This window comes from Somniosus microcephalus, chromosome 9, assembly GCF_052327205.1.
Source record: "Somniosus microcephalus isolate GS21.2 chromosome 9, FLI_Smic_1.0, whole genome shotgun sequence".
NCBI lineage: Eukaryota > Metazoa > Chordata > Chondrichthyes > Squaliformes > Somniosidae > Somniosus > Somniosus microcephalus.
This window is the reverse complement of record NC_140995.1, coordinates 178,486,921-178,511,210: the sequence shown is the minus strand read 5'-3', so window position 1 is coordinate 178,511,210 and position 24,290 is coordinate 178,486,921. Positions and strand designations below refer to the sequence as shown.

At 41.8% G+C, this 24,290-nt stretch overlaps 1 protein-coding gene across 1 annotated transcript in view; it reads right to left on the bottom strand.

Moving 5' to 3' along the window:
* Positions 1 to 905: 905 nt before the first annotated feature.
* Positions 906 to 24,290, bottom strand: part of ube2j1 (ubiquitin-conjugating enzyme E2, J1) — a 54,167-nt gene continuing 30,782 nt past the window's right edge. Inside the window, exons 4-8 of the mRNA XM_085997636.1 lie at positions 23,311 to 23,395; positions 22,720 to 22,825; positions 18,112 to 18,241; positions 17,427 to 17,567; positions 906 to 4,014 (exon numbers count right to left, since the gene is read on the bottom strand). Of these exons, the coding sequence (XP_085853762.1) occupies positions 3,727 to 4,014; positions 17,427 to 17,567; positions 18,112 to 18,241; positions 22,720 to 22,825; positions 23,311 to 23,395 (750 nt within the window). The 3' untranslated portion in view covers positions 906 to 3,726. The remainder of the gene's footprint in view (positions 4,015 to 17,426; positions 17,568 to 18,111; positions 18,242 to 22,719; positions 22,826 to 23,310; positions 23,396 to 24,290) is intronic.

The following is a 24,290-nucleotide window of genomic DNA, read 5'->3' as shown; positions in this document are numbered from 1 at the left end:
GCTGCGCATTAGGATACAGGTAGCAGAGTTTTGGATGAGCTCAAGTTTATGGAGGGTGAACGCTGGTCAGGTGAGCATTGGAAGAGTCAAATCTGGAGGTGATAAAGGCACGGAGGGGGGTTTCGGCAGCTTGCTAACAGTCTGGCTCAACCCGAGACAGTGGCCAGGGAGAGGGTAAGCAATTGGTGGCATGGTTACAGAATATGTGGCACAGGCCAAAGACAATGGCATTGGTCTTCCCAATGTTTGCACAAGACACAAGTCAGGAGTGTGACGGAATATTCTCCACTTGCCTGGATGAGTGCAGCTCCAACAACACTCAAGACGCTCGACACCATCCAGGATAAAGCAGCCCACTTGATTGGCACCCCATCCACCACCTTAAACATTCACTCCCTCCACCACCTTCTCGAGGGCAATTAGGGATGGACAATAAATGCTGGCTATGCCAGCGATGCTCACATCCCATGAACGAATAATAAAAACAATTTGCATCATAAATTTCCATGTCCACATTTGTAATGGGAAAATGTTGGCAAAAAAAGTGACAAAATGTGACAACCGGAAGTCAAGTGGTGCGGGGGCACACAAGATTCTGAATAAGTTATTGAAATTTAAGATTGAATTTCCTCTTTAGGATCTGTTTTAGTGATGCTCCCTTGCCCTTGTGACCTCAGCACGGAGGATAATCAAGAATTCATCAACTTTGGAATGCAGATAACTATCACAGAGCAGCTTGAAAGAATGAGGAGTGTTGGTTTCATTGACAGAAAACGTCAGAGGACTATGAAAGACCATCATAAATGGACAGAGGGCTGTTGCATGGAATTACAGTATATGAATTGAATTTTTTGGATCTACTGCTTCCACTAGTCTGTTACTCATTACAAACATTAAAACATTAGTTCATTTAAAAATATTTTACATATTTATTTTATTACAGTAAAACTAGGACTTCAACAGTCACTTGTAGAAAAATGCATGGTAATGGAAAGCAGAGAAACCCAACTACCTAAGTTCTCTAATTAATGATCAAACTACATGTGAACACAAAAAAAGTTAATGCTGGAAAATCAAATAAAAAACAGAAAATGCTGGATATATACTGACCAATCAACATCTGAAAAAAAAGACAAGTTAAGAGATTGAGGGAAAATGCTAACTTCACTGTTCTCTTTAAAGAGGCTGACTGCCTTCTGTGTAGTTCTGGCATTTTCTCAGTTATGCATAAATAGAATTGAATCCTAATATAGCAAGTAAACAAAGGCTTTATGCCTGCAAACATTAGACATTAATGATCGGTGTATAGAATCATACAACACAGAAGGAGCCCTTTCAGTCCATTGTATCTGCGCTGGCTCTTTGGAGTTCCACTCCCCTGCTCCTCCCCCATAGCCCTGCAAATTTTTCCTTTTCTAGTAGTACATAAAAACACTCATTATGTACACAAATATTTATAGTGGCTAAGTAAATTTGTATGTGCTCTTCATTTTAAATCTATGTAATTTAAGATATTTGATAACTGCATTAAACTTCAGTTTCTACACTCCTAGCTGAAAGGGTCTCTTCAGTTGAACTGCACAGGCCATTTTTGAATGTTAAGATGTTTTATCAATAATGAAAAATGCTATTTATTTGTTCAATGACAGAAAACTGAAGATAAACGAGTATAAACAAGACAATAATCTGGATTTACATTTATTCAACAGCATGTTTTATTTCACTGTTGTAACTGGCATTGGCTTATAGATAGATAAAGGAAGTACTCTGTGTTTTAGCGACCTTTCCAATTGTTGTGCTTGTGGCAGAACAGTGTTTCTAACACCATGCTGAATGAACTTCGATACAAAAATTCTCTAAAGATACAGCAGCAAAACTGCAGTAATATGTCTGGGATGCACAACAAGAAAGTACTATCTTTTTAAGATGCCAGGCAGGTGTGTCAATTTTTCTTTCAAACCCAAGAACAGTCAGGTATTTCACAAAACAAAAACAATGGGCTTTTCACCAAACATCCACCTTGTGCAATTTAGTGACAATGATGCATTAGAAAGTGAGGAGCGTGAACACATTGTTCCCTTAATTGTAAAGTGCTGTGGCACTGCTTGTACAAAGTATTCAGGGTTCCACAAAATCAATTCTATAGCAGGAAAAAAAATTACATAGAATGTTAAACATTTACATCTGTATGAGATAGTTTGTTTTAAAGTGGCTTCATATTTGAAACCAACTTTACATCGGCAAAAATCATTGTTCAAAGGGCATCCAGCAAACAAAAAACTAGTGCCCTCTGCCCACTTACTGAAGCAGACAATATTTGCTCACGTACTTTAAACAATCAAAAATTTAAAAACAATCTGCGTAGCATTCTATAAGAAAACTAAAAAGAGTCATTATGCAACTTTCAATAGAAAGTTCAATTTTGTAATATATACACACACACAATTACAATTGCTAACTCTGACATGCTACAGCGTTCATACCTTGGTTAAGGAGAATAAATAACCATGAGTAATGGAGAGGAGGCGTCTCTCGTTCTATCACTTGCTGGAAAACGCTATATTTGATTCTTTTGTCTGATTTAAGGAGGAACAGTTCTTCTAAAAGTAACTTATCTAAGCATTACAACCAAAACCTACATCTCTATTTATTGTTACAAATATGGTTCCTTTGACTCCACACAAAAATGACAGGTCATTACTGCAATAGTCCTTCATGTTTACCGTTAAACAAAAGGATATTTTAAATAAAAAATAAAAAGGAATGCAAGTATTGCTTCTTGCACTTTTGAGGGCTAAATTATTCCCTTTCCACCCCACCCCTTCCATGGGATCATCCTATACAAGTGTCATTAAAAAAAAGCTTTTTAATTCATTTGATCTGCATAACCTGCCAGGTAAATGTAACAGAAATTATCTAATAGACAGCAGAGGACTAAAGTAAGGATATCATACATTTGATGTGTAATAATACCCATCGGTTTTGGATTTATTTTTGTGGGCTTTATCTCAACTCTCTGGATAGATCTTTGTTAAAGAAGATTTGAATATTTTAAAATTTAGTTTCGGATGTTTATTGAAACACTGCTAATCTAGTACCATGAAACTAGCATAATATCTCAGCCTATAACAACTTGACTTAGCGGTGTTGAAAGCTCATCATTTGGATTTTAAATTTGCTACAGACAGTACTGAAAATCCTGACTAGGTATTCAAATTCAAATGAGATAACTGGATGTTCACACTCCTACTGACAGGGTTAAGGTATTCGTTAATAGGTAGAAACAGGACTCATTTCAATAAGGTAAAATTGTATATAACCCCACTAGCACTCAGGCTATGAGTCCAATGAACTTTCCAGTGGTCCACAGAAACTTTTCTGTAAACAGATTATCAGCACCCTCAGAATTAGACATTTTTGAACAGCATGGTCTCAACAAAAACAACTCAATTCTACCAAAGATAAATTGATTTTAACAAGAGTTTGATCAAAAGTATTCCTGAATGGATTTCCCTGCAGTGTAAAATTTTGGAAAATGCCACTGTTTATTATCCCCAAGGATAATAATTATGCATAAATCTTGCATACTGTAACTTTTTTAATTCCCTTTTGGGAAGGTCATTCAATGCCCCTGCAAATCTTGGCTATTGATATGAGGATTGGACATGTTAAAATACATATGATATATAATAAATCCAGTCTATGGCTATGCAAAGCAACTGATCATTACAATTCATAGTCAAGTCTGTATTCATTCGCCATGTAAATCCTTCGGAAAATGAGGGCAGCCAGTGCTAAAGTGAGGATGACAATTAGGACAGTGGATCCTATTTGACTGGTAGTAGCTGGCCGACGGACTTGAGAGTACGATGGTGAAGTTGGGCGTCTTGTCTGTTGCTGCTGCTGAGCACGTCGCTGCTGCTGAGCACGTCGCTGTCGAGGGCTTAGGGATGTAGTATTGGGTCTGCTTTGTGGAGGTTCCAGAGTCCCAGTGTGAGTGTCATCTCCACCAGTCTATAAAAGAACAAAAGATTTTAAGGAAGGTTTCAGCAGTTGCGTTCCCCAAGGTTCAATACCAGGATCACTGCTGTTTTTGATATAGATTGATGACTTGGACGTACAGGGTACAATTTCAAAATTTGCAGATGACATGAAACTTGGAAGTGTAGTGAACAGTGAGAAAGATAGTAATAGGCTTCAAGAAGACAGACAGACTGGTGGAATGGGCAGATGAAATTCAATGTAGCGAAGTGTGAGGCGATACATTTTGGTAGGGAGAATGAGGGGAGACCATACACACTAAATGGTACATAGCGGGTGCAAGAACAGAGACCTGGGAGTGCTTGTGCACAAATGTTTGAAGGTGGCAAGACAGGTGAACAAAGCAGTTAATAAAGCATATGGGATCCTGGGCTTTATAAATAGAGGCATAGAGTACAAAAAACAGGAAGTTATGCTAAACCTGTATAAAACACTAGTTCGGCCCCAGCTGGAGTATTGTGTTCAATTCTGGGCACCACACTTTAGGAAGGACATGAAGGTTTTGGAGAGGGCACAGAAAAGATTTACTAGATTGGTTCCAGTGATGAGGGAATACAGCTACTTGGATAGACGAGAGAAGCTGAGGTTGTTCTCCTTGGAGCAGAGAAGGCCAAGAGGAGATTTGATAGAGGTGTTTAAAATCATGAAGGATTTAGATAGAATAAATAAAGAGACACTGTTTCCAATGGCTGAAGGGTCTATAATGAGGGGGCACAGATTTAAGGTGATTGGCAAAAGAATCAGAGGCGACATGAGGAAAAACTTTTTTACGCAACGAGTGGTTAGGATCTGGAATGCACTGCCTGATTGGATGGTGGATACAGATTCAATAGTAGCCTTCAAAAGGGAATTGGGTAAATACTTGAAGGAGAAAAAATTGAAGGGATATGGGGAAAGAGTGGGGGAGTGGGACTAACTGGATTGCTCTTCGAAACAGCCTGCACAGACTCGATGGGCTGAATGGCCCCCTCCTGTGCTGTACTATTTTATGATTCAAACAACAACAACTTGTATTTAGATAGTGCCTTTAACATAGTAAAACGTCCCACAGCACTTCACAGGAGTATTACAAGACAAAAAATCTGACACTAAGCCACATGAGGAGAAATTAGGGCAGGTGACCAAAAACATGGTCAAAGAGGTAGGTTTCAAGGAGCGTCTTAAAGAAGGAAAGAGTGGTAGTGAGGTGGAGAGGTTTAGGCAGGGAATTCCAGAGCTTAGGGCCTAGGCAACAGAAGGCAGGGCCACCAATGGTCGAGTGATTATAATCAGGGATGCTCAAGAGGGCAGAATTAGAGGAGCGCAGATATCTCGGGGGGTTGTGGGGCTGGAGGAGATTACAGAGATAGGGAGGGATTTGAAAACAAGGATGAGAATTTTGAAATCAAGGCGTTGCTTAACCGGGAGCCAATGTAGGTCAGCGAGCACAGGGGTGATGGGTGAACGGGACTTGGTGCGAGTTAGGACATGGGCAGCAGAGTTTTGGATGACCTCAAGTTTATGTATGGTAGAACGTGGGAGGCCAGCAAGGAGTGTGTTAGAATAGTCAAGTCTAGAGGTAACAAAGGCATGGATGAGGGTTTCAGCAACGGATGAGCTGAGGCAAGGGCGGAGACGGGCAATGTTACGGAGGTGGGCAATGTTACGGAGGTGGAAATAGGCGGTCTTAGTTATGCCGTGGATATGTGGTTGGAAGCTCATTTCAGGCTCAAATATGATACCAAGGTTACGAACAGTGTGGTTCAGACTCAGACAGATGTTTGGGAGAGGGATGGAATCAGTGGCTAGGGAACGGAGGCTTTGGTCTTCCCAATATTTAATTGGAGAAAACTTCTGCTCATCCAGAACTGGATGTTGGACAAGCAGTCTGACAATTTAGAGACATTGGAGGGGATGAGAAGGAGGTGGTGAGGTAGAGCTGGGTGTCGTCAGCATACATGTGGAAACTGATGCTGTGTTTTCGGATGATGTCGCCAAGGGGCAACATGCAGATGAGAAATAGGAGGGAGGCCAAAGATAGATCATTGGAAATGAAGAAAAAAAAAATCAAATGAGCAAGTAACCTATGCCATCTTTTATCATTTCCTCCTCCCTTTTCTCAACAGTAAATTATAAAGCTCTATAGATGACATGTGGATGCATCATTGCTAAATTCTGGCTAATTATGCTTTAACAGTGGTGTATTATATAGAATATATAGCACAGAAACAGGCCATTCGACCCAACCAGTCCATGCCAGCGTTTATGTTCTACTCGAGCTTCCTCCCGTCTTTCCTTATCTGACAATCAGCATAACCCTCTAATCCCTTCTCTCTCTCATGGTCTCCCCTTAAGTTCATCTATATTATTCGCCTCAACTACTCCGTGGTAGCGAGTTCCACATTTTCACCACTCTCTGGATAAAGAAGTTTCTTCTGAATTCTCTATTTGATTTCTTGGTGACGATCTTATATTGATGGCTCCTAGTTTTGATCTTCTCCACAAGAGGAAACACTCTCTCTGCGTCCACTCTATCAAAATGTTTCACAATTTTAAAGACCTCTATTAGGTCACCCCTCAGTCTTCTCTTTTCAGGAGAAAAAGAGACCCAGCCTGTTCATCTTTTCCTGATAGGTATAACCTCACATTTCTGGTATCATCTTGTAAATCTTTTTTGCACCCTCTCCAGTGCCTCTATATCCTTTTTACAATATGGCAAACAGAACTGTACACAGTACTCCAAGTGTGGTCTAACCAAGGTTCGACACCGGTTTAGCATAAACTCTCTACTTTTCAACGCTATCCCTCTAGAAATAAACCCTAGTGCTTGGTTTCCTTTTTTTTTTGATGGCGTGCGTCACTACTTTTAGTGATTTGTGCATTTGTACTCCAAGATCCCCTTGTTCCTCTACCCCATTTTGATTCTTATTTTCCAAGTAATATGTGACCTCCTTATTTTTCTTACCAAAATGTAATTACCTCACACTTGTGTTGAAATTCATTTGCCAGCTCTCCCACAATCAGATAACTCAGTTTCATACTAAAGGAAGCAAAATGACCACTGAACAGTCTATGAATAATCATTAAAGTGAGAGTGAACCCACCAGTGAGAACATTAATATTAAATGGACTCTCTTTTGACCTGTACAGATAGTGAGACAGTGTCAGGGGGGAGGCGGAGAAATAGGGAAAATAAAGTACTTTACAGACCAGATAGCAACAATTACTATTACCTATTATTAAAATGTAATGACAACTATCTTCCATATTATTTTATTTTAAATGCAAGTTGTTATTGTAGTAAAAACTTTTTAGGAAAAGGCAGTGTATTTTCTGTAACATTAGAAAGTTTTAATTACTATTTTTCTGGGAGCAGGGAAACCCTTTCCAAAAAACAAGGAATTACTATTGTTTTGCAGAACACCTCCCCATACCCCACAATATAGCAGTGCTCCTTTTGATATTGTAGATTACCCAATCTTGAAGCTACAAAATAGATCAAACCAATTAATTAGAAATTAAGTAAAAATGTACAAGAGTTTATACAGACAGCATTTCCTGATTGAAGTTGTTGATTCAGTTTAGCTTTTCCACCCTTCTCTTACTCTGAACATAAGCAGATGGACCAACGTCACGAGATTTGTTTTTACTAAAACAATCTCCAGTCTTCACCATTTCTGAACCACAGCTTATCCTGGATTTTAACCACAATTTATTTGCAAATTCAAGCTGAAGCACCCTACCACCCAGGCCATCTTGGCCGTGCTCCAGGCCACAGTCTTTCATAACAGATGAGTCATAGAGTTATACAACACAGAAAGAGGCCCTTCGGCCCATCGCGTCCGCGCCGGCCATCAAGCCCTGGCTAATCTAATCCCATTTTCCAGCATTTGGTCCGTAGCCTTGTATGCTATGGCATTTCAAGTGCTCATCCAAATGCTTCTTGAATGTTGTGAGGGTTCCTGCCTCTACCACCCTTTCAGGCAGTGAGTTCCAGATTCCAACCACCCTCTGGGTGAAAAAGTTTTTCCTCAAATCCCCTCTAAACCTCCTGCCCCTTACCTTGAATCTATGCCCCCTTGTTATTGACCCCTCTACTAAGGGGAAAAGTTCCTTTCTATCTACCCCCCTCATAATTTTGTATACCTCAATCAGGTCCCCCCCTCAGCCTTCTCTGTTCCAAGGAAAACAACCCCAGCCTGTCCAGTCTTTCTTCATAGCTGAAGCGCTCCAGCCCAGGTAACATCCTGGTAAATCTCCTCTGCACCCTCTCCAAAGCAATCACATCCTTCCTATAGTGTGGCGACCAGAACTGCACACAATATTCCAGCTGTGGCCTTACCAGCGTTTTGTACAGCTCCATCATAACTTCCCTGCTCTTATATTCTATGCCTCGGCTAATGAAAGCAAGTATCCCATATGCCTTTTTAACCACCTTATCCACCTGTTCTGCTGCCTTCAGGGATCTATGTACATGCACACCAAGGTCCCTCTGATCCTCTGTCTTTCCTAGGGTCTTACCATTCATTGTGTATTCCCTTGCCTTGTTAGTCCGTCCAAAATGCATCACCTCACACTTTTCAGGGTTAAATTCCATTTGCCACTGTTCCGCCCATCTGACCAACCCATCTATATCGTCCTGTAGCCTGAGGCTTCCCTCCTCGCTATTTACCACCCCACCAATTTTCGTGTCATCTGCGAACTTACTGATCATACCTTTTACATTCACATCCAAATCATTAATGTAGACCACAAACAGCAAGGGACCCAGCACCGATCCCTGCGGTACCCCACTGGACACAGGCTTCCAGTCACAAAAACAACCTTCCACCATCACCCTCTGCCTTCTGCCACTAAGCCAGTTTTGGATCCAATGTGCCAAGGCACCCTGGATCCCATACACCAACTTGAATGTGTTTAGCCTGTTAATTTAATACAAATGCCAAAAAACATTAAAATTCTATCAGAAGATTTTAAATTCATAAAATTAGAACTATAAACCATGCAAATTCAATGTGGTCTATGATTGTGGTTAAGGCACAGGATTTTTTTTTAAGTTGAAACTGCACTGATTTTCAAAATGGCCAGCAGTTTTGCTAACTCATGTGCAATTGGTTCGTGAACAAGCTGTACGGTTATGTAAAACTAAAAGATATTTTAAGGAATACTTCCAGACAAAATAGTTCAGAAGTTCAATTGGTCAAACTGTCACTTCAAAATATTTTATTGAATAGGTTCATTGTAGATTTTAGGGGTATTAGTTGAAAATAACTAAGTTAGGATAACTTGACATGAGCAGAGAGCATCATGGGTTAACTCGTATAGAGTGCCGCATGTGTCAAAAACATCTCTGCAGAATAAGCAGCCTCGGCAAGATAGGACAGCTGGTATAGAATTAACTGTATTCCTGCAGACAACAGATCCTTAGATGAGAATTGGATCACATGTCTTTAGGAGGGTATACATTTAAAATAGTTAAGTGAGGTTACCATGGATGCGCAACTATAGTGGGAAAGTGAAGAGAGCAACCTTGGAGACAAGAGATGAGCCCTACTGTCTGTACTACAGAAACACAACAAAACCAGTTTTTGCCATTTTTCTGACAAAGAGAATAGCGCATGGAGCTGTGGTTACATCATATCCTGTGACCAAAAGTGGGTGTGCTATAGTAACTGGTAGAATAGATAAGGGAGAACCAGTGGATGTGGTGTATTTGGACTTTCAGAAGGCTTTCGATAAGGTCCCGCATAAGAGATTAGCATGTAAAGTTAAAGCACATGGAATTGGGGGTAAGGTACTGTCTTGGATAGAGAACTGGTTGGCAGACAGGAAGCAAAGAGTTGGAATAAACAGGTCTTTTTCCGAGTGGCAGGCAGTGACTAGTGGGGTACCACAGAGATCAGTGCTAGGACCCCAGCGATTTACAATATATATATAAAAATGATCTAGACAAGAGAACTAGATGTAATATCTCCAAGTTTGCAGACAACACAAAGCTGGGTGGGCGTGTGTGCTGTGAGGAGGATGCAGAAAAACTCCAGTACGATTTGGACAGGTTGGGTGATTATACTGCATTTGCCATGCATCTGCCCAATGTGGATAAATGCGAGGTTATCCACTTTGGTGGCAAAAACAGGAAGACAGATTATTATCTGAACGGCAATAGATTGGGAAAAGGGGAAGTGCAATGAGACCTGGGTGTCCTTGTGCACCAGTCGCTGAAGGTAAGCAGGTGTAGCAGGCGGTTAAGGCAGCAAATGGTATGTTGGCCTTCATAGCGAGAGGATTTGAGTACAGGAGCAAGGATGTCTTGCTGCAGTTGTACAGGGCCTTGGTGAGACCACACCTTGAGTATTGTGTGCAGTTTTGGTCGCCTTATCTGAGGAGGGATGTTCTTGCCATGGAGAGAGTGCAGCGAAGATTCACCAGACTGATACCTGGGATGCCAGGAATGACATATGAGAGGAGATTGGGTCGATTAGGCTTATATTCGCTAGAGTTTAGAAGAATGAGAGGGGATCTCATTGAAACTTATAAAATTCTAACAGGACTAGGCAGACTAGATGCAGGATGTTCCCGATTGCGGGGGAGTCCAGAACCAGGGGTCACAGTCTAAGGATAAGGGGTGAGCCATTTAGGACTGAGATGAGGAGGAATTTCTTCACCCAGAGAGTGGTGAACTTGTGGAATTCTCTACCACAGAAGGCAGTAGAGGCCAATTCATTAAATATATTCAAGAAGGAGTTGGATATATTTCTTGAGGCTAAAGGGATCAAGGGATGTGGGGAGAAAACAGGGACAGGGTACTGAATTTGGATGATCAGCCATGATCTCATTAAATGGCGGAGCGGGCTCGAGGGGCCGAATGGCCTACTCCTGCTCCTATCTTCTATGTTTAGAAGGGCCAGGTGACATAGATGGATCACTAAAGGGTATAAAAGTAAAAGTATACTGGTATAAGGTGGTCAACTGGAACTGAAGAGTTCCAGCTCAAGGCGTTCAAGGTTCCATCCAGCAGACGTGCATCACTTGTGTGTTTACCAAGATTGATGCATCAATAAGTTTCAGCAGGAGCTAAAATCTGACACTCTTAGAATAGCCAGGATATTTGATAGAGTACTTATTTTAAAAGGAAAAGGGGTGAGGACGGTTCACCTTCTTCTGGATTTTTCCCCCTTTCTGGGTCACACATCACCAACAGCTAAGAGTAGCTTTCAAGTTTCCACTAATGCCTTTTGAGCTGGCGCTAAAAGTCATGCAAGAAAAACCTAAGGATAACACGTTTCATTTTCTCTTTTTCCCCCCAACCTCCGAAAATGATCCCCAGTGGTAATTAAGCAACAGGTGCTCAACATCTCCCCACAGTAAAGCAGCTGGTATCAGCAGCTAAGCAGAGTTAGCCACCATTCTTTGATGCTGCATGTTGCTGCACAAAGTGATATGCATTTTAGGCCAGTGCTGAATTTCCCTCATTTAAATGTAGCCTGATCGACTTCCAAGGCAGGAACAGCTGCAATCTGTGAAATTTCCAATGGAACTGCTTGATGTGGTGCTTTAGTTGGCATCAGCTAAGCAGCTCACCAAGCAGGGAAGACTCAAAATGGTGGGTCACTACAGGGATGAAAACACATAAAAGTGAACATTTCTATAAAAAAGTGTCTGAAAATACAGGTTGGGATTCAGTATATTGTATTTAAAGTACTTCTCCATGCAGCATACTTCTCATTTACAGGAGTAGGCCATGCAGTCCCTCGAGCCTGTTCCGCCATTCAATTAGATCACGGCTTATCTATACTTCCATTCCATTTAGCCACTGTTGCTCCATATTCCTGAATACCCTTACCTAACAAAAATCTCCGAGTTTTGAATTTTTCCAATTGACCTAGCCACAACAGCTTTTTGAGGGAGAGTTTTCCAGATTTCCACTACCCTTTGTGTGAACGAGTGCTTCCTGACATCACCCTTGAATGGCCTAGCTCTAATTTTAAGGTTATGTCCCCTTATTCTGGACTCCCCCATCAGAGGGAATCTATCTACCCGATCAGTTCCTTTAATCATCTTAAACAGCTCAATTAGATCACCCCTTAATATTCTACACTCGAGAACGAGAAACTAGTCTATGCAACCTGTCCTCATAAAACGCTTTTAGCCCCGGTATCATTCTGGTGAGTCTGCGCTGCACCACCTCCAAGGCGGATGTATCCTTCCTGTGGTGCAGTGCCCTGAACTGAACGCAGTACCTGTACTCCAAATGTGGGCCAATCAGAGCTTCATACAACGGTAGCACAACTTCCACCCGTTTGTATTCCAGCCTTTGAGATAAAGGCTAACATTCCAATAGCCTTTTTAATTCTTTTTTGCACCTGTCCACTAGACTTTAGTGCATGGACCCCTAAATCTCTCTGCTCTTCCATAGTTCCTTACCATTCAGAAAATACTCTGATCTATCTTGGGTCCCTAGTGGATGATCTCACAGTTCCTCACATTGAACTCCACCTGCCACAGTTTTGCCCACTCACTTAATCTATTAATGCTCCTTTGCAACTTTCTGGTCCCATCTACACTACTTACTGTGCCACTCAACTTAGTGTTGTCAGCAAGCTTGGATATATAGCTCTCTATTCCTTCATCCAAGTCATTGATAAATATAGTAAAAAGCCGAGGCTCCAGTACAGATTCCTGGGAGACACCACAAGTCATGTCTTACCAATTGGAGTACGCATCCATTATCCCGACTCCCTGTGTCCTACCTCCTAACCAATTCCCTACTCATGTCAATAGGTCTCCATTCACATAATCAAGTAAATACTTCATTTGAATGCTTAACTCAATCCGATATAAAGTTTTCAGATATCAAATGGTTCAAATGAAACCACAAAGTTAACAGTCTGTGTAAAATGGTACTGCAAGGGCAATGCAGGTGACAGCAGCTGCTATGATGTGCACATCCATGATTAGCAAAGGTTGATCGAAGCATTAGAGACTGGGCAAGAGGTACCGAAAAAAGTATAGATATATGACAAGATAACATTATGGCTGAGAATTTTCTCCAAGCTGTTGTAGCTTTGCTGCCATAACTTAGCCAAAAGTGTGGGGGGGAACCCAATTATGCATGTAAATGGAGCTTGTGCCGCACTTCTGGCTAAGTTACAGCAATGGAGTCGGAGCTGCTCTGAGGAATTTCCCAGCCCATAGATCGTGGGGGGTGGGGAGAAGAGGAATAGAAAAGGGAGGGTTTGAAGATACAATCAAGGATAGGCATCCAGCCACAAATTCATTTTTTCTTGTGCAAAGTTTGGACATGTGCCATTTCCTGGAATTTGAATTTGCTGCTGCACACCAGAAATGTCTCAGGAACAGGAGCCTGGTACTTCCACAACGGAGAATTTAAAATGCTGCCACCCTTCACCTAAATTAAAAGATGCTATGTGGACTGGTCTCACCAGAAAGGTGACTAACTTGCTGGATCAAAACCTAATTGCCCAGTATTGTTTTAACCAGTTTACTGGTACTGTGAGGACAATTACGATGAAACAGACTAACCAGTTATTAAAGGCGAGGAACAGATGTAGCTGCTGATCTTTAGAGTTTACGTTGTTGCCGATATCTCGGTGATTCTAGGTAATGGACAGCCAAAGGCAAGATGCTGCTGCTGAGCTGCTTGGGCCTGGCTGAACATCTGAGATCATGAAAAATCTTAGGCAACAGCACCTACATTAACAACTACTTTCTGGTGGAGCAGTTTAATTATAAGCTCCTGTGCTAGAAAACAGGAAGAGCAAAATACACATTTTAAAAATGTAAATTTGCAGCAGGATGCCAACCTCATAACTTAGCTCCATGGAGTACCTAAACAAGCGAAGCTTGGGGAGGACCTGCTGGATTCAAGCATCGTCAAGTGTCTGCATAAATGACGATGAGAGCGGGGTTGAAGAGGACATCTCGGAGAAAAAAGGCAAGGGGATAAACAGATGGTCCAAACCATGGCTTGGGAGTTAAAGGGCTGAATAGCCTTTACACTGCTCAATAGAAAATTATTACATGACCTCAAAGATCAGTGATGTGATGGAAAGACATTAAAATAAACTAAAAGTAGTTAAGGTGAAAAATTACTTAGAAAATGCACATGAACAAAAGGGTGAGAAAATAAGAGAAACTGAACTAAATTTAAAACAGAAAATAATGGCAAAACACAGCATGTCTCCCAGTTGCAAACAGAGAGAAAAAAACAGGCCAACATTCCTCATGAGCACTGTATTTTGAACAGAGTTTGTACCCAAAACATCATCTTCCCCAGACACTGATGCATCCTTGCTGTAAAGAAAATGGACGATGCAGCCAAGGACTAAAGCTACTGCAGCCAATATTCAGACCATGGGTTTCACACTGCCCTAGAGAAAGATGAGATACTGTTTCTGAAATTTGCACTGAGCCTGGAACAGTGTAGGAGACCAAAGATGAAGAAGTCAGAATGGGAATGGGAGCAGCAGTTAAAAGTAGCAAGCACCAGGGTGGTCAGGGTCACACTGGTGGACAAAACTGAGGTGTTTCAGCAAAACGGCCACTTAATATGAATTTGGTCTCCCCACTGTAGAGAGCAGCAAATAAGCATACTAGATTTCAGGAAGTGCATCAAATTGCTGTCTTGCATGGAGAAAGAATTTTCAGCCTGGACAATGCGGTATGGGAAGAGGTAAATGGACAGCATTCGCTGCAGTTTCATGGATAGGTGCTAGGAGAAGGGGTGTTAGAAGAGTGAGCAAGAGTATCTTGGAGGAAACAGTTCCTCTGGAAAACAGAGAGGGGAAGGGAGGAGCTATGCTTGGTGCTGAGATCATGTTGTAGGTGGCAGAAAATGATCGGGCGAATGTAAAGGCTGGTGGTGTGGAAGGTGAAGACAAGGAGCATCCTGTTGAGAGAGGAAGAGGAGGGGATGAAAGCAGAGGTTTGGGAAATGGGCTGAGAGCAGAGGTTTGGGAAATGGGCTGATCAAGGATCCGGTCACCCACTGTGGAGGGTAAACCTTAGCTGAGAAAAATGGACGTTTCAAAAGCTCTGGTGGGGAAAGTGGAATCAGAGAAAATGCAATGGGGAGAGAGAGAGATGATGATCCAAGCAGTTGTTGGAGGCAGTGGGCTTGTGATAAATATTATGTAATGCACATAAACAGATGAAATAATTTCAGGATGGGAAGGGAAGAATCAAAAATGGACCACATAAAAAATAGATGGATGGGATTTAGAAGCATAGTGAATGAAATTCTCAGAATCGGAGCAATTGCAAAGAGGAGCATCAACACAATCATCAATGCAGCAAAAATGGAAGACAGAAGAAGCTGCCAGTAGGATTAGAAGAGAGTTCTATGTAGAACACAAAGAACAGGCACAGCCACATCCCATACACCTTTAACCTGGAGGCAGTGACTGTCGTTAAATATTCAAGTGAAGAGCAAGTTTAACCAGAGGAGTGGTGGTGGAAGGGGTTTGGCTGGGTCACTGCTCCCAGGAAGGAGTGGAAGACCTAAAGACCATCCTGGTGATTAATGGAAATGTAGAGGGACTGTACATCCATTGCGATAAGGAGATGATTGGGTTCAGAAAATCTAAGGTGGCAGCAAGTATGAGAGGAGGCATGGATGCAAGCGAGTAGGGACTGGACAAGGCAGGCAAGAACAGAGCCAAGGCAAGAAAAATTAGTTTAGTTGGACTGGGCAAACAAATCAGTCTGCTGGGGCCGTGCATCCTGGGGATGAGGCAGGAACAGGCTGCATGTGGTTGAGGAACAATGAGGTTGGAGGCAACAGGGCTGCAGGCAGTGGGGGTTGGAGGGGGAGATCTCCAAAAGAGTCGAGATCAGTAATAGCCTGGAAAATGATGACTTGGTGTTCGGTAGTGGGTTCATGGTTCAGAGGGTGATAGGAGGCAAATAGTTGCCAGTCAGCCTCAGCCAAATATAGATCCTTGAACCAAAGAACAGCACCCTCTTGTTAGCAGCTTTTTTGGTGTCAGGGTTGGATCAGAGAATGGAAAACTACCAGGTTAGAGAGGGCTAGATTAGAGTTAGTAAGCAGGGTGGATGGCCATTCTCAATGAATAGAAAAAGACATGAGACCAGAGTGAGGTGTCCAGTTAATTTTGGGGACCGAATGGAGTAGAAGAAAGTCTGTGTAAGTCATTAAATGAGACAGCTAGACAAGTAGTCATTATTGTGCCCTGTCCTGTAAATATAAATTTACAGAAGTACAGAATTGCTTGATATTAATTTAAACTTTATCCACTCTTTCAGAAATATAGAAATAAGCTTTATCTACAATGATCAGACACATTAGCAGTGCTATTTAGAGAAATGTTTCATAGCCAATTCAGTGTCTGATCCAAATTGACATCATATTAATCAGTTTGAATCAGCTGCATTAAGTATCCTGTACAGAAAATATATGTTAAGCCAGACAAAAAAATTACATCTATTTGCCATTATGTACATGACAAACCAAACATTTCTGAAATTGCCTCCAGGACAAGAACCACAACAAAAGAACATTTCAACCATGCTCAATTCAGAGCATGTAGAAACAAGCCAGTAGTGCATGCACATCTGCAAAAAGGTGATGGTGCCACTGTACTATGAAGCCATACTTTAGTATAAAGAATGCTGTGGTTCCAAAGATTTTTTTTAAAATTCATTCACAGGATGTGGACGTCGTCAGCAAGGCCAGCATTTATTGTCCATCCCTAATTGCCCTAGAGAAGGTGGTGGTGAACCGCCTTCTTGAATACAACAGAGGGCAGTTAAGAATCAACCACATTGCTGTGGGTCTGGAGTCACATATAGGCCAGACTGGGCAAAGACGGCAGACTTCCTTCCCTAAAGGACATTAATAAACCAGATGGGTTCATGATCACCATTTATTTAATTAATTGAATTTAAATTCCCCAATGGTGGGATTTGAACTCATGTCTCCGGATCATTAGTCCAGGCCTCTGGATTACTAGTCCAGTAACATAGCCACTATGCTACCGTACCCCGGTAAGTGGACTAATTGGACTAAGTGTTCCACCTCTAGGCACTGACATGACCCCCCACACCTTGACGGGTGCAAAATTCACCTAATAAATGGCAATCAAAAGATGAACAAAGCAGTTGGCGAAATGTTATCTGTGAATTTGAATGCTAACATTGGGTTTCATAGTACAAAGGCATTGCAATGTGTTACTACTTTGCCATTTCCTGATATAATGTGCTAAAAGGTCAGATTAGGATAACATGAATAGTTTTTTTTACTCTTTCCCTCAGCTCATCTACAAAGAAACATTTCATATGAATTATTAGTCTCCATGAAAATAGATATTAAGGAAAACATGATGCACAGGTGAGGTTAAAGATAGGAGACAAATTGATTTACACACCTCTGTTATAGCTTCTGTTTCTGGATTGGTGTGAGTGAGTGGAAGCTGATGGGAGACTTGAACATCTTGGTTTGCACTTTTTATAGGTGTTGGTGCTGGAGAGGGCTCAGCAGCAGCACTAGTAGCAGAATTTGTCTCTGCCTATTGAAAGATAAGTATTGCAGTTACAAACTTGAAACAATTAGCTTGGCTCAGTTAGTAGCACTCCACTCTGATCTCCAATTCAGAAGTTGTGGTTGCAACTGCATTACAGGACTTCAGCACATAATCTAGGTCGACACTTCAACACACCAATGAGGGAATGTTGCATTGCCAAGTGCCGTCTTTTGGATGAGACACTAAACTGAGATCCTGTCTGCCTATCAAGCTTAAAGAGCAGGGCGCCCTGGCCAACATTCCTCCCTCAATTAAGACTAAAAATACATTAAATGGTCATTTATATCATTTGCTGTTTGTGGGATCTTGCTGCACGCAAATCAATGCAGGGTAGTCCTTTCCTTCTCATAATTACTTCCCCACTACAGATGAATTATTGTAGGACTTTTCAAAGACAAGTAAGGCTTACAATGTTTTCAGAGAATATGTAAGCCATCCACTCCTTTGGTTTACAAAGTAACATGGATGGGCTCAACTAACAATGCATACTAAAGAAATATTAATATATAATTTATAAAAGCCAACATACCTTAAAACTGATTTGCTTTGCTAATTCTTTGGCCTCCACATCAGCCAGACTTGGAATGCTACTTGCTTTGCATGGAAGCAGGGCTGTCCTCATGTGAGAACCACAACTTTCACAGTTAAAGTCTTGTGACCTAAATAATAAAAGCATTTGTTGTCAAAAGGCAACACACAAAATTCAGTAAAACTCATGGCTCTTTGCAATCTGTTCATTACAATAGCAGAGATAATCAATCTAAAGAGTGGGTTGTGGCATATTCTCATATAAACATGTGGTCCCTTTCAGTAATAGATTTTAGTCTGTAAATTCCAAAATAAACTGATACCAGGGATAGAAAACTATACTTATGAAAAAGAGACTTGAAACACTAGATCTATTTCCACTGAAGGGGGGAGAATGTTAAAACTTATGAAGGGTTTCATAAGGTAACTAGGGAAAAGACTGTTTCCTCTTGTTGGGAATGTGAGTGACCCCTTCCTGTTTGTAGCACTTAGTTGGGGCTTTGCAATTGTATTGTGTACCTGGATTAAACTGAATTCACATTTGAGTACAGGAAACTCTCGTTTAAACGGCACCTAAATATCCGGAATTCTCTATTAACCGGCAAAATTCAGGCGTAGGTTCAGGCAAGTTTTACTGTATATTAGTGGCCGTGTAACCGGGATTCCTGCACCTGTGGCCATGTAACAGGGACTCCTGGATCTGTGGCCGTGTAACCGGGGTTCCTGCACCTGTGGCCATGTAACAGGGTCTCCTGGATCTGTGGCTGTGTAACCGGGACTCCTGCACAAGTGGCCGTGTAACCGGGGTTCCTGCACCTGTGGCCGTGTAACCGGGGTTCCTGCACCTGTGGCCGTGTAATCGGGGTTCCTGCACCTGTGGCCGTGTAACCGGGGTTCCTGCACCTGTGGCCGTGTAACCAGTGTTCCTGCACCTGTGGCTGTGTAACGGGGCTCTCGTACCTTGGTAGGTATATAATTCCGTTATCCGGAATTTTTAATCAACCAGCACCATCCCGGTCCCGTAGGTGCCAGATACCAAAGAGTTTCCTGCACCATATACAGAGATTAAGTTTGGAATAGATTCAAATTATATTGTACCACAAGCAACTCACAAATTCAAATCCACACCAGTGTTTTTGCACCCTTCATACACAACAAGAGAGCCAATTTCAGATCTGTTTGATGAAAGCAAGATGGAATTGAGAGCTCGAAAATCTTGGGAATGTGAGAAAAAGAATAAGATCCATGAAAAAGTTACAGCCTTACATGCAATTATAAATCAAATCGCATCAGGAATCGTCATCATGAGCCACGTTTTTAAAAATTCATAAGAAACGCCAGTAGATATAGGGCACCTTGCTGTAGGCCAAACTCCCACAACCAAACGCGGCTCAGGGCTATCTGCCAAGGAGCTGAGGAGAAAGACCCCCAAATGCAAAATGTCGACAAGAACCTGTTGCTTCTGTAATCTACTGTAGCACATCACCTTCCCCACAAAACCCTAGCAACTCTGGTGAGTGAGGACCTCATCCTCATCAACAAGCACCCTTCAGCCTAATGTATAAAACTTCTGAAGGATGTATGACCCTCACTGTAGTTGACTGCAACTATTGCGAAATATGTACTGTAGCATAAATTGTGAAACCATGTTCTAAGAGTATGTAAACTTTTGTATAAAATAAACAGAATAAAATAAAACAATCTCAAATATCACTCATGAAAGTAAATTGCTACTCAATAAACTTAACTTAGAAAATAAGACTAAGAACATAAGAAGTAGGAGCAGGAGTAGGCCATACGGCCCCTCGGGCCTGCTCCGCCACTCAATAGGATCATGGCTGATCCGAATCTAGACTCACGTCCACTTCCCTGCCCTCTCCCCGTAACCCCTAATTCCCTTATCTGCTAGGAAACTGTCTATCTCCGTTTTAAATTTATTTAATGTTGCAGCTTCCACAGCTCTCTGGGGTAGCAAATTCCATAGATTTACTACCCTCTGAGTGAAGAAGTTTCTCTTCATCTCACTTTTGAAAGGGCAGCCCCTTATTCTAAGATTATGCCCCCTAGTTCTAGTCTCACCCATCAGTGGAAACATCCTCACCGCATCCACCCGATCAAGCCCCCTCACAATCTTATATGTTTCGATAAGATCGGCTCTCATTCTTCTGAACTCCAATGAGTAGAGGCCCAACCTACTCAACCTTTCTTCATACGTCAACCCCCTCATCTCCGGAATCAACCGAGTGAACCTTCTTTGAACTGCCTCGAGAGCAAGTATATCTTTTCTTAAATATGGAAACCAAAACTGCACGCAGTATTCCAGGTGTGGCCTCACCAATACCCTGTATAACTGCAGCAAGACTTCCCTGTTTTTATACTCCTTCCCCCTTGCAATAAAAGCCAAGATTCCATTGGCCTTCCTGATCACCTGCTGCACTTGCATACTAACTTTTTGTGTTTCATGCACCAGGACCCCCAGATCCCTTTGTACTGTAGCACTTTGCAGTTTCTCTCCATTTAGATAATAACTTGCTCTTTGATTTTTTCTGCCAAAGTGCATAACCTCACACTTTCCAATATTATATTCCATCTGCCAAATCTCTGCCCACTCACTTAGCCCGTCTATGTCCTTTTGCAGGTTTTTTATGTCCTCCTCACTCACTGCTGTCCCTCCCATCTTTGTATCGTCGGCAAACTTGGATATGTTGCACTCGGTCCCTTCCTCCAAATCGTTAATATAGGTTGTAAAGAGTTGGGGTCCCAGCACTGACCCCTGCGGAACACCACTAGTTACTGATTGCCAGCCAGAGAACAAACCATTTATCCCAACTCTTTGTTTTCTGTTAGATAGCCAATCTTCCACCCATGCCAGTAGATTACCCCCAATCCCGTGATTTTTTATCTTGATCAGTAATCTTGTGTGGAACCTTGTCAAATGCCTTTTGGAAGTCCAAATACACTACATCCACTGGTTCCCCTTTATCCACCCTGTATGTTATGTCCTCAGCAAACTTACCTCAGCTACAGCAATTAGCTTTTAATTGACCTTAGAATTGCCTTATTTAGAGCAGTTGTCCACAGAAAACAGTTGAAAAGGTAAAGGTAGAGGCTCCAGTTATATTTTTGGGACCATAAATGGACAGACTAGGTTAAGCAGCTCCATTTCAGGAGACTACTTTCCTCAAAGCAGTCCCTTATACCTATTAGGAAAAGGTTATCAAAACTTAAAACATCCTAGTGGTTACACAATACATGGAGTGTTTCTTGGTATAATTACTGCTATTACAAAATTACACACCCTATGATTTACAGTGAGCATCACAATGAGATCCACAAGCACTTGATAATATCACACTTACTACTGTAGCACTATATGACCTAGCCAAATTCTTGTGGACAAAAGTAGCTCACAGAAACAGGCCCTTGGGAGGATAAAAACAATTTGCATTTATATTGCACCTTTAACATAGGAAAACTGCGAAAGAAATTAAAGCACAAGGATGAGAATTTTAAATTTGAGACACTTTGAGGCAATGTAAATCAGTGAGGCCAGGGGTGGTAAGCAGTGTTCCCTGCAAGGTGTGTGGCCACGCACTGCTCCAAGGTACCCGCGCAGCCGGTATTTCAATGTTAAAACCACATTATGTGCGGTATTTTGAATGGCCCGTGCAGGCCCTTAAAAGGGCCACGCAGGGCCAAAAAAAATCAGAGGGAACATAGGTGGTAGGCGTGTGAGACTCCAGATATGGGCAGCAGAGCTTTGGATGGGCTGAAGTTTATGGAGGGTGGAAAATGGGAGGCCAGCCAGGGGAGCATTGGAATAGTTGAGTCTGGAGGTGGGAAAGGCCTGGATGAGGGTCTCAGCAGCAGATGGGGCTGTGGCGGACAATGCTAAATAATTTGTCTTTGTGAGAGAGAGGATATGGAGTTAGAAACTGAGTTTAGGAGGTTGCATTCAGTCTAATTCAGCCTGAGAAAGAGACCTTGTTAAACCATACCATGATTTTCAACATTAAATGCAACTCATACTACTATTAAGCAAACCCTACTTGATATTGTGATATGCTTAATTACTATTGTGCCTATAAGGACTTAAATTCTGTTATTGATAATAAGCAGCCAATTACTTTACTTTGATTATTAAATCAATGATATCACAGAATTTGTTAAACAAAGTAGTGCAAGTTAATGCATTTGCATTTGTAACCATCCTTAATAGCTCCGGCACATAGCAACTCGGTTATTTTGTTCAGTATTCTGGAGCAGTCCCGCTGATGATTGATCTGGCTTGGTTAACTCGAGACTCAATTTGAGATAATTTGATACTGTAATACAGATTACATATTGGAATCTCTAATCTAACACTTCTTGCATATTATGCAGGATTTAGCTTTCACCAATGTTACAGATTTTGGCAACTGTTCATTTTCTTCCTAAAACATTTTTTGGGAGGGGAAAGAGGGCTTGTGTGTGTGTGGGGGGGGGGGGGGGGGGGGGGGGAGGAGGAGGGGGAAGAAAAACACCAACATAATTCTCCCCAAATAACCAGGAACTATCCTAGTATTGGACCTTCACTTAAATAATGTAAATAGACAACACAAAATCTTACTTTTTGGCTAGTGCTTTCCTCTCATCAGGAGTATAATCCAGAGAACCGATAGCTCCTTCTCCTTTTGTTGGCATGAATCCAATAATGGCCAACAATGCAGTCCGTACTAGGAACAAATACAATATTGTGGTTTAAAACAACTGCTTTCAAAATGGGAAAAAACCCAGTTTGTTTCCCATTTTCTCTCTAGGTATCTATGTCCACACTACACACCACAATAGCTAAGGGGTCAGGCAATCGAATGGATGAAGAAAACTCCATTGCGAGGCAGAGAAAGTGCACAACTGTAGTTTGGTTTGACCTGGTTTCTTGTAGCCTGGGGTACGGGGGGGGGGGGGGGGGGGGCGCGGGGGGAGTAGGCAGAGGAGAATCTACCTGATATCTACTCGGAACTTCCCACTGTGGCATGTCTAAAATTGGAAACTCAAAGGAATCCCAGCTGTCACCCTACATATACCACTATAGTATATTATGCTAGAACCAGAACTGTGCTACCACACTAGGCAATGCAACACATTCCTTGTGATCAATGCTACAGCTGTTAAGAGATGATGCTTTAGATTTATGACCTCGATTCTGGGTGGTACTCACTGCTCCAGGATGGTTGCCAGGTTTCAGGATGATGTCCCGAGATGCTCAAACAAATCTTCTTTCCTACTTCAAACCTTCCATTAGGCTGAAACAGAAAAAGACCTGTTCAAGTGGCAGTACTAAATAGTAAATACACTTTTAACAATCAGGATGGCTGGGTGTGAAATGCCTGCTTGCTTCCAACTGTTCTCAATATTTCCTAAATAATCGTAGTGAAATACAAAAATGCTTCAGATTACCATTAGAAAATTATTTTACTGAACGAATTGCTTGTTCCAAATTTTTAAGAATGTCCAAGCAAAGCAAGCAAGCCACTCTTATCCATCTCCTAACAGGGGAAAGCTAATTGTCTTACTTCCTAAAATCTCTCCACATCACATACCTACATCAGCTAACAGAATGGACTAGATACCTGCTCCTGGGCCTCAGCCAATGCTATTATACAGTCAGACACTAGGAAGTATACAGGAGTGCTCCAAATGACAGACTTTTCTCTTGAAGCAAGAGGGGCAGAAAAAGAGCAAAATGTGCTGTGGGGCCAAGTCAACATGTGCTGTGGGGCCAAGTCAACATGTGCTGTGGGGCCAAGTCAACATGTGCTGTGGGGCCAAGTCAACATGTGCTGTGGGGCCAAGTCAACACAGACTTCATGCAGCATCGCCCCCTGAAAAGCACAAATGAAATGGAAAACGAACCACATGAAGGACCGAATGCACCAGTGTAATAAACCTCTTGTTCCATTTCACAATCCAACAATTTTGCATCTCATCAAAAAAATCTTAAAAGAAAGCTTGGAAACTCTCAAAGCTGTCCTTAGCAATTCCGATTATGTGACACAACGGTGCATAATTTGGTACTCTTCCTTAGATGCACCACAAATAAAAAGATTGGTGGGGAAAATTGAACTGTTCCATGGAACGTAAGGAAGTGCTCTTAGGAGGAGGAAAAGATTCCGCTTCCTACTCTGACATCCCTCATTT